The 14823-nt window shown below is 41.5% G+C and overlaps 1 protein-coding gene across 1 annotated transcript in view; it reads right to left on the bottom strand.

Annotated features, from left to right (window-relative positions):
• ube2o (ubiquitin conjugating enzyme E2 O) overlaps window positions 1-14823 on the bottom strand; it is a 162238-nt gene that overhangs the window by 100385 nt on the left and 47030 nt on the right. The window contains exons 6-7 of the mRNA XM_072559038.1: window positions 5316-5459; window positions 1984-2093 (exon numbers count right to left, since the gene is read on the bottom strand). Of these exons, the coding sequence (XP_072415139.1) occupies window positions 1984-2093; window positions 5316-5459 (254 nt within the window). The remainder of the gene's footprint in view (window positions 1-1983; window positions 2094-5315; window positions 5460-14823) is intronic.

Here is a 14823-nt window from a genome sequence, read left to right as displayed (position 1 = left end):
CTAAAATTCTCTTGCAATGAAGGCCAACACTGTATATACTTTGCCTGCCTAATTGTTTGCTGCATCTGCATGTTTGCTATCATTGACTCGTGTGCAAGTACACCCATATCCTTTTGTACAACTCACATTTCCCAATAGATCACCAGTTAAATACTACTCTTCCTTTCTGTTTTTCCACACCAAAAAAGTGTACAGTCTCACATTTAGCCACATTGCACTGCATCTGTCATGTGTTTGTCCGCATATTCAACTTGTGCAAGAGATCCTGAAGCCAGTTGCATCCTCAACGCTCAATCCCACCTCGAGGTGTCATTAGTAAGCTTCAAGAAACTGCTTTTTGTTTCCAATTTATATAGATTGGCCACTTCCTCTCACTGTTTCTAGCCTGCCAACCAATTCTCAATCCATGCCAGTATATTCCCCACTCCGAAATGCTTTATTTTTACCCACCAGCCTTTTGTGGGTCCTTATCAAAAGTCTTCCTCAAATCCAAGTACACATCCACTGGCACGGTGGCTCAGTGGTTACCACTGCTGCCTCTCAGCACCAGGGTCCCAGGTTCGATTCCAGCCTCGGGTGACTGTCAGTGTGGAGTTTGCACATTCTCCTAGTGTCTGCATGGGTTTCCACCAGATGCTCCAGTTTCCTCCCGTAGTCCAAAGATGTGCAGGTCAGGTGAATTGGCCATGATAAATTGTCCATTGTGCTCAGTGTGGGTGGGTTACTCTTTGGAGGGTCGGTGTGGATTTGTTGGGCCGAAGGGCCTGTTTCCACACTGTAGGGAATCGAATCTAATCTAATCTTTATTCTCCCAGTTATACCCTCAAAGAATTCCAATAGATTAGTTAAGCATGACTTTCCTTTTATAAACTCATACTGACTTTGTTTAATCCAATTAGAGTCAGAGTCACAGATATACAGAACAGAAACAGACCCTCCAGTCCAACTCATCCATGCCGACCAGATAAACTAACCTAATCTAGCCCCATTTGCCAGGACTTGGCCTATATCCCTCTAAACATTTCATATTCGTACACTCCAGATGCCTTTTAAATGTTCTAATTGCACCAGTGTCCATCACTTCCTCTGGCAGCTCATTGTGTGAAAAAGTTGCCCCTTAAGTCCCTTTTAAAATTTTCCCCCTCGCGCCCTAAACCTGTGCCCTCTAGTTCTGGAGTCCCTCCACCACAGAGAAAAGACCTTGTCTATTTACCCTACTCATGCTCCTCATGATTTTATAAACTTCTATAAAGGTCACCTTCCAGCCTCCAACACTCCAGGGAAAGTAGCCCGAGCCTATTCAGCTTCCCCTATAGCTCAAACCCTCCAACCCTGGCAACATCCTTGTAAAACTTAATGTTTTCCAAGGTCCCTTAACACTTAAAGGATTTTAACCTGAAAGGAAACAAAAATTAGACACTGCAGGAAAGTACAATTATAAACATCTTGTTCCAAGTATAAACCCATAAAATTCAGCAAAGAAAATGCATTACTGTTAGTTCTGTGTTTGATTTGAATAAGAGAATAAAGTACACAATTTTCTGCAAGAAAACAGGTTAACAAAGTGAAACAGAATGAAATATCAAGTTCACCAAGATCGGAAAGAGATCAAACCTAAAAAGTACTTGTTTCATTTCAATTTTAAAATTGACTATGCTAGACTAAAACATGCCTCCCAATCACCTGATGGGAGTTCACTACATTTTCAGGCAAGTTCCAGCAATACTTACAAAAGAACAAAAACTTAAAACCACTATCCTCTTGGCATGTCACATCCTTGTACTGTGTTGACCTAGTGGTCCACAATCATAAAACAGCAAGAGATAACTCTCAGCGTTGGAGAACAAAACTAGCACCGAAACAGAAAATGTTGGAGAAGCTCACAAGATTAGTGAAAGTTCTTAAATTTTAAAAAATATTTTTTACTGGTTTATTCTTGGACTCTATTTTCCATTCAGTGAAGAAATTTAGCTCCCACCATACCTGGGCAAATTGTCGTGTGTGATAACTGGAGATGGAGGATAAACACTCTCACTTCCACCAAGACAAAAGCTCTTTGTTATCCAGGAAACTCGAAGCTCCACCACTTGCACCTAGAATATAAAACATATCGGGTCCCTTAGGTTAACTGAGGCTCATTTCTTAACATGGAGAAAGTGAGGATTGCAGGTGCTGGAGATCAGAGCCAAAAATGTGTTACTAGAAAAGCACAGCAGGTCAGGCAGCATCCAAGGAGGAGAATCGATGTTTCGGGCATGAGCCTTCTTCAGGATTCCTGAAGGGCTCATGCCCGAAATGTCGATTCTCCTGCTCCTTGGATGCTGCCTGACCTGCTGCGCTTTTCCAGCAATACATTTTCAGCACATTTCTTAACATCTCAAACAAGGAGAAGTACTTAAATCCCTGGAATCTGATTAAGAGTATCCCAGGTCATTGTGGGAAGCTAGGGAAGAAATTGCAGAGCTCCTAAGATTCACCTGTATCGCTGACAGCCACGGAGGAGGTACCAGAAGACTGGAGGGTAGTTAATAATGTGGCATTTATTAAAGGCTGCAAGGAAAAGCCAGGGAACTACAGATGGTAAGCCAAATGTCAGTGGTTGGCAAGCTGTCGGAGGGGACTCAGACAAGATCCACATGCATTGGCAAAGGCTAGGACTGACTTGGGATAGTCAGCATGGCTTTGTACATGAGAAATGGTGCCTCAAAAATGTTGTGTACTTGGACCTTAGCAAGGCACTCAACAAGGTAACACATGGTAGACTGGTTAGTAAGGTTAGGTTAGATCACGTGGGATCCAGTAAGACCTAGGCAGTGGGTTACAAAAGTGGCTTGATGATAGGAGACAGGGTGGTGGTAGAGGGTTATTTTTCACACTGAAGGCCTGTGACCAGTGGTATGCCACAACAATTAGCGGATCCATTGTTGCTCACCATTTAAATAAATGATTTGAATGAGAACAAAGGAGACATGGTTAGTAAATTTGCCAAAGGCACCAAAAGGCATTGTGAACAAAGATGATGATTATGTAAGAGTACAATAGGATCTTGATGAACTGGGCCAAGGCATAGCAGATGGAGTTAATTCAGGTAAATGCAAGACATTGCATTTTGCAAACGCAAGACAACCATGGCAGCATTTAGAGTCATAGAGCATGGAAACAGACCCTTCGGTCCAACTTTACCATGCCAACCAGATATCCCAACCTAATCTAGTCCCACTTGCCAGAACCCATCCCATCTCTCTCCAAACCCTTCCTATTCATAAACCCATCCAAATGCCTCTTAAAGGTTTCAATTGTGCTTGCCTCCACCACTTTCTCATTCCATACACGCACCACCCTCTGTGAAAAGGTTGCTCCTTGGGTCTCTTTTATATCTTTCCCCTCTCACCCGAAACCTAACCCCTCTAGTTCTGGACAACCCAATCCCAGGGAAAAGACCTGGTCTATTTACCCTATGCATGCCCCTCAGTATTATAAACCTCAAAGGTCAACCCTCAACCTCTGACGCTCCAGTGAAAACTTCACTGTCCACTACACCTCCAGTTTTGATCACCTGCAAACTTACTAATTATACCTCTTCAGCTCACATCCAAATCATTTATATAAATGACAAAAAGTAGTGGACCCAGCACCGATCCTTGTGGCACTCCACTGGTCTTACATAGTTAATGGTCGCTCCCGGAGAGTGTTGGCAAACAGAGATTGAAGAGTACATAATTCCTTGTATACAGGGTGGTGAAGACTACTTTTGGCACATTTGCCTTCAATCGGTCACAGCATCAAGTACTGGAGTTGGAACTTCAAGTTAGAGCTTTACAAGATATTGGTAAGGCCACATTTGATATACAGCTCTGGTCACCCTGCTGTAGGAAGGATGTTATTAAACTGGAAAAGGTGCAAAAAAGATTTACTAGGATATTACTGAGATTGGAAAATTCGAGTTATAAAGATAGGCTGGGTCTTTTTTCCCCTGGAGCATAGCAGGCTGATGGGTAACCTTTCAGAGGTTTAAAACCTGACAGGAATAGATAACACAAATAACCAAAGGTCTCTTCCCCAAGGTAGGGAAATCCAAATCTAGAGAGTAGAGGTTTAAGGAGAGTGGGGCAGATTTTTTAAAAAAAAAAGGGACCCAAGGGGTAACTTTTTCCACAGAGTGGTGCATACGCAAATGGAACAAGCTGCCAGAGGAAGTGGAAGAGGTATGTACAATTATGACAATGAAAAGGACAAAGGTTGAGGGGGATTCGGGCCAAACACAGATAAACAGAACTAATTCATTCTAGGAAGCCTGGTCAGCATTGACAAGTTGGGGTGAACAGCCTGCTTCCAGGCTGTTTAACTCTACAACTCTAAGTAGAGGCCTAAATATAAATATAGGAATTAATAAATTTAAATGGACATTCTGGAGAAACTTAATTGGAGAAGGGCAAGACTGAAGAACTCTTCTGAAATGGTTGAAGCAAATAACAAATGAACTTGAGGAGAAACAGGTTAGGTAAATGAGGGAGAAAGGAATTGGAGGATACAAATGGTTAGGAAGAGGCTGGATAAGGTTCGCATTCACCAAACACCTGCATGAGTCTTTTGAAATATCCCTGTTTGTATTGATTGTATCTGAAAAACCAATAATGCCTCTGTTTAAATCTACAATAAAAAGGATACTCAGAAGATGTCTACGTAGCTTCTGAACCATTGGACACTACAACAGGATTCATTTATCACTTGTATCCATCCAGGAAAGGAATATTTCAGCCAGCCACTGTTCATCTGCTCTCAACCACATAACACTAACCTCATCCAGCTATGTCTTCCACAGCAGAACAGTCCAACAGGCTCAATATTAAAGGCAATTCCCACATAACAAAGTGTAACTGATCTGCATGTGCAAAACTTCACAACATTTTAGTTAATAATGAGTTTCTTTTACAATAGTAACCACAAGAACAAGAGCTTAGAATAAACTTTGCAAATCAGTATTTCTTCAAGATACTTAAGAAACAGTTTCACAGAAGGTATGCATATTATAGCAAGAGTCACAGCCAATTTAAATAGATGTATAGACATTGTTCCTAATTAAACTCCTAAATTACATTAAATTAACTATTCCATTTCAAAGGTCAACAGATCACTTTTGCCTGTATGTGTCGGTTATATCATCTCCTGTGATTGCCTATGATACAGACATGGAGGTATTTCCCTTAGTGAGGGGTCTCTCAAGATCGCACTGCAGCAAGACCCAGAGAAATTCTAAAAATATGGTCATTTAACAGGCAATACCGCAGGTTTGATTCTTAAATTTTTAAAAATACCTCTTCAACTACCGCCTTAAACTTGCTCTTTTTGCTCAGTACAGGTCGAACACCAGAGAGCCATTGGACATTGGAAAAAACTTTAGCTGCTCCAAACAACATCTGTCCTGGATAAAACCCATAGGATTCATCGAAGAACTGCCCCTAGAACAGAAAAGCATGGCTGCAAATTAAGGTAACCTCATCTGCGGCAGACATTCATACTGTTAGCTGTAACCAGATATTAAAATAAACATAAAACGTACAGCCATAAAGACATTTGTTTGTGTTTGATCAAATATATATTAGTTTAAGATCTATCTACTTTTATTCTTTTATGAGATGCAAGTGGCATTACCAAGGCCAACATTTACAGCTCTTGATAAAAAGTTGATGGAAAGTTCCCTTCTTGAACCACTGTAGTACACAGGCAGTGCAGATGCAAAAATTTCCAGGATTTTGACTCAGTGACACTGAAGTAATGGCAATATATTTCCAAATCGGGGCGACACATAGCTTTGAGGAATTGTTGACAGTGGTGCTTCCATGTATCTGCAGTCTCTAGAAGTCAAAAAGTATAATACTGGAAAAGCACAGCCGGTCAGACAGCATCTGAGGAGCAGGAGCGTCAACGTTTCGAGTGTAAGCTCTTCATTACTTGCGATGAAGAGGTTATGCTCGAAACGTGATCCTCCTGCTCCTTGGATTCTGCCTGACCTGCAGGATCTCCAGCATCTGCAGTCCTCACTTTCTCCTAGAAGTGGTAGGAGTCATGGATTTCGAAGGTGCAGATGGAGAAAACATGGCAAGTTGCTATTGAGCACCTTGTATATAGTGCGCTCTGCCGACACGGTGCTGAAAGAAATAAATATTTACTGTGGTGATGGGTGCCAGTCAAGTGGGCTTTGTCCTGTATGATGTTGAGCTTAAGTGTTAGCAGACCACACTTGTTCATGCAATTGTGAACATGCCATCGTTGTAGATGGTAGATAAGCTTTGGGAACTTTGTAGGTGAGTTACCCATCTGGCCGATGGTAACCTCTCAACATGCTGATAATGGGGGAATTCAGCATTAGCAATATAAGGCGAGATGATCATATTTTCAAGTTAGAGATAATCACTACCAGGAACTGGGTGTTGACATAATGTAACTTCCACTTATCAGACTAAGCCTGCATGTTATCCAGGTTTTGCTGCGTATGAACATAGACTGCTTCTGTTTCTAAGTAGTGAATGGCACCATACACTGTAATAACAGGTCTCCAAAATCTGACACGCTAGAGAGAGGAAGGCATTAGTGAAACTGGTTAGGCCTGGAACAATGGCCTAAACAACTAGTGTAATTATACCCTGGGACTGAGATGATCAATTTCCAAAAAGACCACAACCATCATCATGTGTTGTGAGGTGTAACACTAGCCATTGGGATGATCCTGCTCGGTCCTAATACATGACCAACACTACTGCAAAACTTTGGTCTGATCTTGTAGTTATAGCTTTGCTTCGCACTGTTTACCACCCACTGTCCTTCAACTCAACAGCATTATCTATTCAGGGTCAAGGCCATGTCCCATGGTTGGTGGAATCCAGAGTACATTTGGATTCCTTTTCTTCACTTCTTTGCTGCCATGCTGCCTCAAGGTGATGGACAGTATGTCACCATTTTGAACTATTTGTGCCAAGCTCCTCCTAGTCATTAATGTCAACACTGTCTCATTCCAAGGACAGCTTCAGTGTTTTTGTAGGAGGTTTTTAATTTTCACAGTTCCAGTGTGAATGAAGATATAAAGAACTGACAGGGAAAAACCACTACAGTAATGGTGCTATTAGAGGCTTGGCTGCAGAATAATATGGATGGGGAGCAAAATCTTGCAGAGCAAAAAAGACATTTATGACAGGAGACTGGGAAAATGTGAAAGGGTGGTTCTGTCAGTTAACAATGGTATCAAGACAATAGAGAAGGATGGCCTAAGTTCAAAAACCCAACATATGGAAAGTGTTTGTTTATTTTAATCATTTCTCATTTCTATCCAATCACTTTTTGGTAAAGCTGTGCCAGTCCCCTAACAGTAACCACATTGTATGGTGCAGCAAAAAGGAAGAAATGATAAGAGCTTGTCACAAAGGCACAGCAATAATCATGGGAGGTTTTAATCTACAGATTAACGGCAAAAGTCAGATGAGCAAACGGTTGCCTAAATGAGGATTCATCAAATGTTTCTAGGGTAGTTTTTTAAAAAATTAATTTAAAGGATGTGGATGCCACAAGTTAGGGCAGCATTTATTGCCCAATCCTAATTACCCAGAGGGCAGTTAAGAGTCAACCACATTGCTGTCGGCCTGGTGTCACACACAGGCCAGACCAGGTAAGACAAGCAGTTTCCTCCCCTAAAATACACTGAACCAGATGGGTTTTTCCAACAATTGACCATTATGATCATTAGAGAATCCTCCAAACCTGGCAACATCCTTGTAAATCTCATGATCATTAGAAAAGTGCTAATTCCAGATTTTTTTATTGCATTCAAATTCCACCATCTGCCGTGGTAGGATTTGAACCTGAGTCCTAGAAAATTACCTGGCTCTCTGGATTAACATTCCAGTGATAATAATCACCAGGCCATTGCTTCCCCCCCAAAAAAAAATAAAAATAGCATGATCAGACAGCAGACAATGCGGTACAGACAGGATTAATGAATTACCTCACTGAAGGTGTCTTGGCTACCAGGCTGAATTTTAAGTTTGGTTCGAGGGACAGGCGAATAGGTCAGAGACTTCTTAAAATTTAAATAAGAGCATTTGTGAGGGCATGAAAACAAAATTGGTTAAAGTAAACTGGAAAATTAGGTTGACGAATATCTCAATTGAGATACAGGGGCAGACATTTCAGAATGTACAAAATAGGTATAATCTAATAAGTAAGAAACATCCAAGGCAATGACCCCATCATCTGTCATGGAGTCAGAGACACGAACAGCATGGAAACAGACACCTCCGTCCGACCCATCCATGCCGATCAGATATCCCAACCCAATCTAGTCCCACCTGTCAGCACTTAACCCATATCCCTCCAAACCCTTCCTAATCATATGCACATCCAAACGCCTCTTAAAATGTTGCAATTGTATCAGCCTCCACCACATCCTCTGGAAACTCATTCCATACATGTACCACCAGCTGCATGAAAATGTTGCCCCTTAGGTCTCTTTTATATCTTTTCCCTCTCACCCTAAACCTATGCCCTCTAGTTCTGGACTCCCCAACCCCAGGAAAAAGACTTTGTCTACTTACCCTATCCATGACCCTCATGATTTTAAAAACCTCTCCAAAAGATCACCCCTCAGCCTCCGACGCTCCAGGGAAAACAGCCCCAGCCTGTTCAGCCTCTCCCTGTAGCTCAAATCCTCCAAAACTGGCAACATCCTTGTAAATCTTTTCTAAACTCTTTCAAGTTTCACAACATCTTTCTGATAAGGGGCCAGAATTGCACTCAATATTCCAACAGTGGCCTAATCAATGTTCTGTACAGTGGCAACATGACCTCCCAACTCCTGTACTCAATACTCTGACCAATAAAGGAAAGCATACCAAACGCCTTCTTCACTATCCTATCTACCTGCGAATCCACTTTCAAGGAGCTATGAACCTGCACTCCAAAGTCTCCTTGTTCAGCAACACTCCCTAGTATCTGACCATTAAGTGTATAAGCACTGCTAAGATTTGCTTTCCCAAAATGCAGCACCTCGCATTTATCGGAATTAAACTCCACCTGCCACTTCTCAACCCATTGGCCCATTTGGTCAAGATCTTCTTGTAATCGGAGGTAACCTTCGCTGTCCACTACACCTCCAATTTTGGGGTCATCTGCAAACTTACCAACTACACCTCTTATGCTCGCATCCAAATTATTTATGTAAATGACAAAAAGTAGAGGACCCAGCAATGATCCTTGCGGCACTCCACTTGTCACAGGCCTCCAGTCTGAAAAACAACCTTCCACCACCCCCCTCGGTCTTCTACCTTTGAGCCAGTTCTGTATCCAAATGGAGAGTTCTCCCTGTATTCCATGAGATTTAACTTTGCTAATCAGTCTCCCATGGGGAACCTTGTCAAACACCTTACTGAAGTCCATATAGATAACATCGACCGCTCTGCCCTCATCAATCCTCTTTGTTACTTCTTCAAAAAACTAAGTCAAGTTTGTGAGACATTAATTCCTATGTACAAAGCCATGTTGACTATCCCTAATCAATCCTTGCCTTTCCAAATAAATGTACATCCTGTCCCTCAGGATTCCCTCCAACAACTTGCCTACCACCAAGGTCAGGCTCCCTAGTCTATAGTTCCCTGGATTGTCCTCAACACCCTTCTTAACAGTGGCACCACGTTTGTCAACCTCCAGTCTTCCGGCACCTTCCCTGTGACTATCGATGATACAAATATCTCAGCAAGAGGCCCAGCAATCACTTCTCTAGCTTCCCACAGAGTTCTCGGGTACACCTGATCAGGTCCTGGGGATTTATCCACCTTTACCCATTTCAAGGCATCCACTACTGCCTCATCTGTAATATGGCTTAGGGTGCTCCTCAGATGCTGCCTGAACTGTGCTCTTCCAGCACCACTAATCCAGAATCTGATTTCCAGCATCTGCAGTCATTGTTTTTACCTCACCTGTAATATGGACATTTTGCAAGATGTTACCATCTATTTCCCTACAGTCTATATCTTCCATATCCTTTTCCACAGTAAATAATGATGCAAAATACTCTTAGTATCTCCCCCATTTTCTGAGGCTCCACACAAAGGCTGCCTTGCTGATCTTTGAGGGGCCCTATTCTCTCCCTAGTTACCCGTTTGTCCTTAATGTATTTGTAAAAACTCTTTGGATTCTCCTTAATTCTATTTGCCAAAGCTATCCCATGTCCCCTTTTTGCCCTCCTGATTTCCCTCTTAAGTATACTCCTACTGCCTTTATACTCTTCTACGGATTCACTCAATCTATCCTGTCTATACCTGACATATGCTTCCTTCTTTTTCTTAACCAAACCCTCAACTTCTTTAGTCATCCAGCATTCCCTATACCTAGCAGCCTTTCTTTTCTCCCTAACAGGAATATACTGTCTCTGGATCCCAGTTATCTCATTTCTGAAGGCTTCCCATTTTCCAGCTGTCCCTTTACCTGCGAACATCTGCCTCCAAGTTCTTGCCTAATACAGTCGTTAACTAGAGAGGTTAGAAATACTATCAAACTAAAAGAAAAAAAAAGGTAAAGTAAAATGGTTGTGCAAAGATAGGCTATGCATCAGAATCAAATCTATCAAATATAAAACAAAGAATGACAAAAGAGGGAGAGATCTAAAAACATTTTACAAATATTCACTGAAACATTCACAAACTCAACAAAAAGTGAGCATTAAAGTTGATGGAAAATATAGGGAAATTCCAGATTAGTTGAGCAAGTTTGAGTATTGAGAAGATTTGTAGCTCAGGTTGAGGTCCTGAATGTAAGTTTGCTCACTGAGCTGCAAGGTTCATTTTCAGACATTTTGTCACCGCACTAGGTAACATCAGTGAGCCTCCGGTGAAGCACTGGTAGTATGCTTTCTATCCATGGGTATTTTCCTGTGGTGATGCCATTTCTTGTTCTTCTCAGGGAGTGGTAAACCGGATCCAAGTCAATGTGTTTGTTGATAGAAGTATGGCATTCCAACCTCTACTCTAGGAATTCTCACGTGTACTGTTTTGCTTGTCCTAGGATGGATGTATTGTCCCAGTTGAAGAAGTGTGTCCTTCCTCATCTGTCTAAGGATAGAGGGAGTGGGTTATGTATTTTTGTGGCTAGTTGGATGTTCATATATCCTGTTGCTAGTTTGCTGCTGGTTTGTCACAGTTCTTGCAAGGTATTTTGTAAATGAAATAGCTTCATTTGTTATCTGTATGGGGTCTTTCAAGTTAATTAGCTGCTGTTTTAGTGTGTTGGTGGGTTTGTGGGCTTCCATGATGCCAAGAGGTCAGATAGTCTGGCAGTCATTTCCAAGATGTCTAATGTAGGGGACAGTGGCTATGGTTGCTGGACGCATTTGGTCTGTTTGTTTGTGTGAGTTACTGAGAAATCAGCGGACTGTGTTCATTGGGAACACATTCTTTTTGAATACACGGTATAGGTTATTTTCTTCTGTTCTGCGTAGTTCCTCCGTGCTACAGGGTGTGGTGGCTCATTGGAATAATGTTCTAATGCAGCTTCATTTGTGGATGTTGGGATGATTGCTCCTTTAGTTCAGTATTTGGTCCGTAGGTGCAGTTTTCCTGTAGACATTGGTGTGAAGTTCCCCATTGGCTGTTTGCTCTACTGCAACATCTAGGAATGGCAGTTTGGTGTTATTTTCCTCCACTGTGAATTTTATGCTAGTAAGGATATTATTAATGGTCTTGAAAGTTGCCTTTAATTTATTTTGTTTAGTGATGATGAAGGTGTCATCCACGTCGCGGATCTGAAGTTTGGGTTGGATGGTTGGCAGAACCATTTGTTTGAGTCTCTGCATTACTGCATCTGTTAAGAACCCAGATATTGGAGATGCCGTGGGTGTTCCACTGGTTTGTCTAGAGGTCTTGTTGTTGAAGATGAAGTTTGTGCTAAAGCATAGGTTCATTAACTTGATGATATTGTCCTTGCTGAAGTCGGTGGTGTTTGGTGGACGTGTCTTTGATTCTTCTAATGTAGTCAGTGTTTCCTTGGCCAGGTTGATGTCAATGGATGTGAACAGGGGCCCTATGTCAAAAGGGACCATTATTTCAACCGCTATCTTGGTACCTTTGGTGGTCTTCAGGAACTCTAGGGTGGAGTGCATGGAGTGGCATGAGACTTCTACTAAGTGCTTTAGCCTTTAGTGTAGCCCCTTAGCCAATCTATAAGTTGGTGTTCCAGGTAGCGAGATTATTGGTCTGAGGGGGGGCTTGTGGTTTGTGAATTTTAGGTAATCCGTGGAAGTGTGGCGTGTTGGATCCGTCTGGTTTCGTTTGTTTGGAAGTCGGTCTTATGGTATGGCCCACTGTCTATTTCAATCAGTGCCTAATCCAGAGGTTCATTGATTGTGTTACCTAGTATGGTGACAAAACATCTGAAAATGAACCTTGCAGCTCAGCAAGCAAACCTACATCTATAATTAAACAAGTATTTTACATCAGTCTTCACTGTTTGGGATACAAATAATATTGCAGAAGCAGGGATAAAAATCAGCAAATAAGGAAGGAACTCAGGAAAAATCAAAATTACCAGAGAAGTGGTGCTGAGTAAATTGTTGTAACTGCGAGCAGACAAGTGCCTGGGTGCTGAATGCCTTCATCCTATGGTCTTAAAAGAAATGGCTAAGAAGATAGTCTAGGTGTTGATTTTAAACTTTCACAAATTCCCTTGATAAGGAAGGGCCCATTAGATTGGAAGACAGCAAGTTTAACACCTTTATTCTAGAAAGGAGACAAAGCAAGCTAGTTAACTTAAAGCATATTATCTAAATGATGAGAATTCAGAGCTCAAGTGGAAACAGATCTGGGTGTTCTTGTGCATTTTTCATAAAATGTTAGTATGCAGGGATAGCACGTAATTAAGAAAAGTGATAGAGCATTATTGTCAAACGAACTAGCGAACAATGTTATTTTTCACAAGGGGAAATGACTACAAAAGTAGGAAGGTTATACAGGGTCCTAATGGCATCACATCTGAAGTGCTGTGGTTTGTATCGGTCTCCTTAGGAAAGGACTGAACTACCTCAAGTGCAATTACCAGAAGGTCTCAAGACTAACACTTGGAATTGTAAGGTGGGGGGTGACTTTAGCGAGAAGTTTGACAAGCGGTGTTTGACCCCATTGGAATTGAGGTACAATAGGTAATTTAATTGTAACATCATGAGAGGTTTTGACAAGGTGGTTTTAAAGAGGGCATTTCCTCTTCTGGATTACTGTTTATTAACTAGGAATAACCCATTTAAAACTTTTTTTTACCCCTCTTAAACCCATCATGGATTTGGAATGTTCTTCCTAAGAAAGGTGGTAATCCTGAAATATTTTTAAGGCAAAGGTAGACAGATGCTTGTTAAGCAAGGGTGTGAAATGTTATCAAGGGTAAGCAGGAACTTGTGATTCGAGGTTATAATAAAACCAACTATGATCTAATTGAATCGCAGAGTAAACCTTGAAGGGTTGAAGGACTTTCTCCTGTTCATGATTCATGTTTGTACTGTAAAGACGGTTTTGTTTACTTGTCTGTATTTTTGGTTGTGGTTTGAACATGGGAAAAAAGGCAGCTTTAAAAACCAAGGATTGTGAAAAGGATTACTACACTTTATCAAAGCAAAAATACCTGACACATCGTAAACACTATTTAAAGTGCAGTTTGTTAAAGCAGATTGGGAGGCTACTGCAAACTAGCTGAAGCCCAAAAAGTGTACAATTAAAAAAAAGATTTGTCTCACAGATAGCTGACTAACCACTTGTCATGATTCCATAGACCAATGACAAAGGTTTTCTGTCTGACAATAATGAGGTTATTGGCTCCTAGATAGCTGAACAGCTCACTGGACCTCCAAAAAGGAAGTGGTCCTCTACTCTGCAGTTAAAAAACCATGAAGCCTGAAAGACGTTTTATTTTCCCTCACCGATTGTTGTAGGCTGTGGCTTTTAACAAGTTGTGAACCAGTGACCTTGTGCCTCTTGCAACGATGTGAAAATACTGGAGAAGTAACATGGATGAGCAGCAACAAGCTAGAAAGGATCACTTCTGAAATCCCCATGAACCACTGAATTATCTTCACAGTCTTTTCCTCCACCCACAACATCTATTTGTTTTGTAAGGGGTAAAAACAATGACTGCAGATGCTAGATTCTGGATTAGTGGTGCTGGAAGAGCACAGCAGTTCAGGCAGCATCCAAGGAGCTTCGAAATCAACGTTTAAGGCAAAAGCCATTTGTTTTGTATACCCATCCATATCTCTGTATGCACAAATGTGCATAGGGGAAGCTGCAGAAAATGGCAATTCTAATTAAGCTCAGAAAATCTGGTGTGTGCTATCAACTTGCATTTAAAAGACAGGTAAACTGTTAAAATTTAAGTATTTATATAATTTCATTAACTTTCATGACCTGTCCAGGAATAACCAGGCTCCATTTCCAGTGAGGCAAAACACCACATACATGTTTGCATTAAGTATCCTTCAACTACCCAGACATTGTCCAGTCCATTGTAACAATTGATTTTGCAGGTGCTTTGGGAGAAAGTGAGGACTGCAGATGCTGGAGATCAAAGCTGAAAATGTGTTGCTGGAAAAGCGCAGGTTAGGCAGCATCCAAGGGAGGAGAAATAACATTTCGGGCATGAGCCCTTCTTCAGGAATCCCTGAAAAAGGGCTCATGCCCGAAACGTCAATTCTCCTGCTCCTTGGATGCTGCCTGACCTGCTGCGCTTTTCCAGCAACACATTTTCAGCTTTGCAGGTGCTTTGGCAAGTTATCTACAGAGCAAGTTTGAAGGTCAGTAA

This window comes from Chiloscyllium punctatum, chromosome 39 (genome assembly GCF_047496795.1).
Source record: "Chiloscyllium punctatum isolate Juve2018m chromosome 39, sChiPun1.3, whole genome shotgun sequence".
Classification (NCBI taxonomy): Eukaryota; Metazoa; Chordata; class Chondrichthyes; order Orectolobiformes; family Hemiscylliidae; genus Chiloscyllium; species Chiloscyllium punctatum.
The sequence above is the reverse complement of the archived record's forward strand: the minus strand, read 5'-3'. Positions and strand labels throughout refer to the sequence as shown.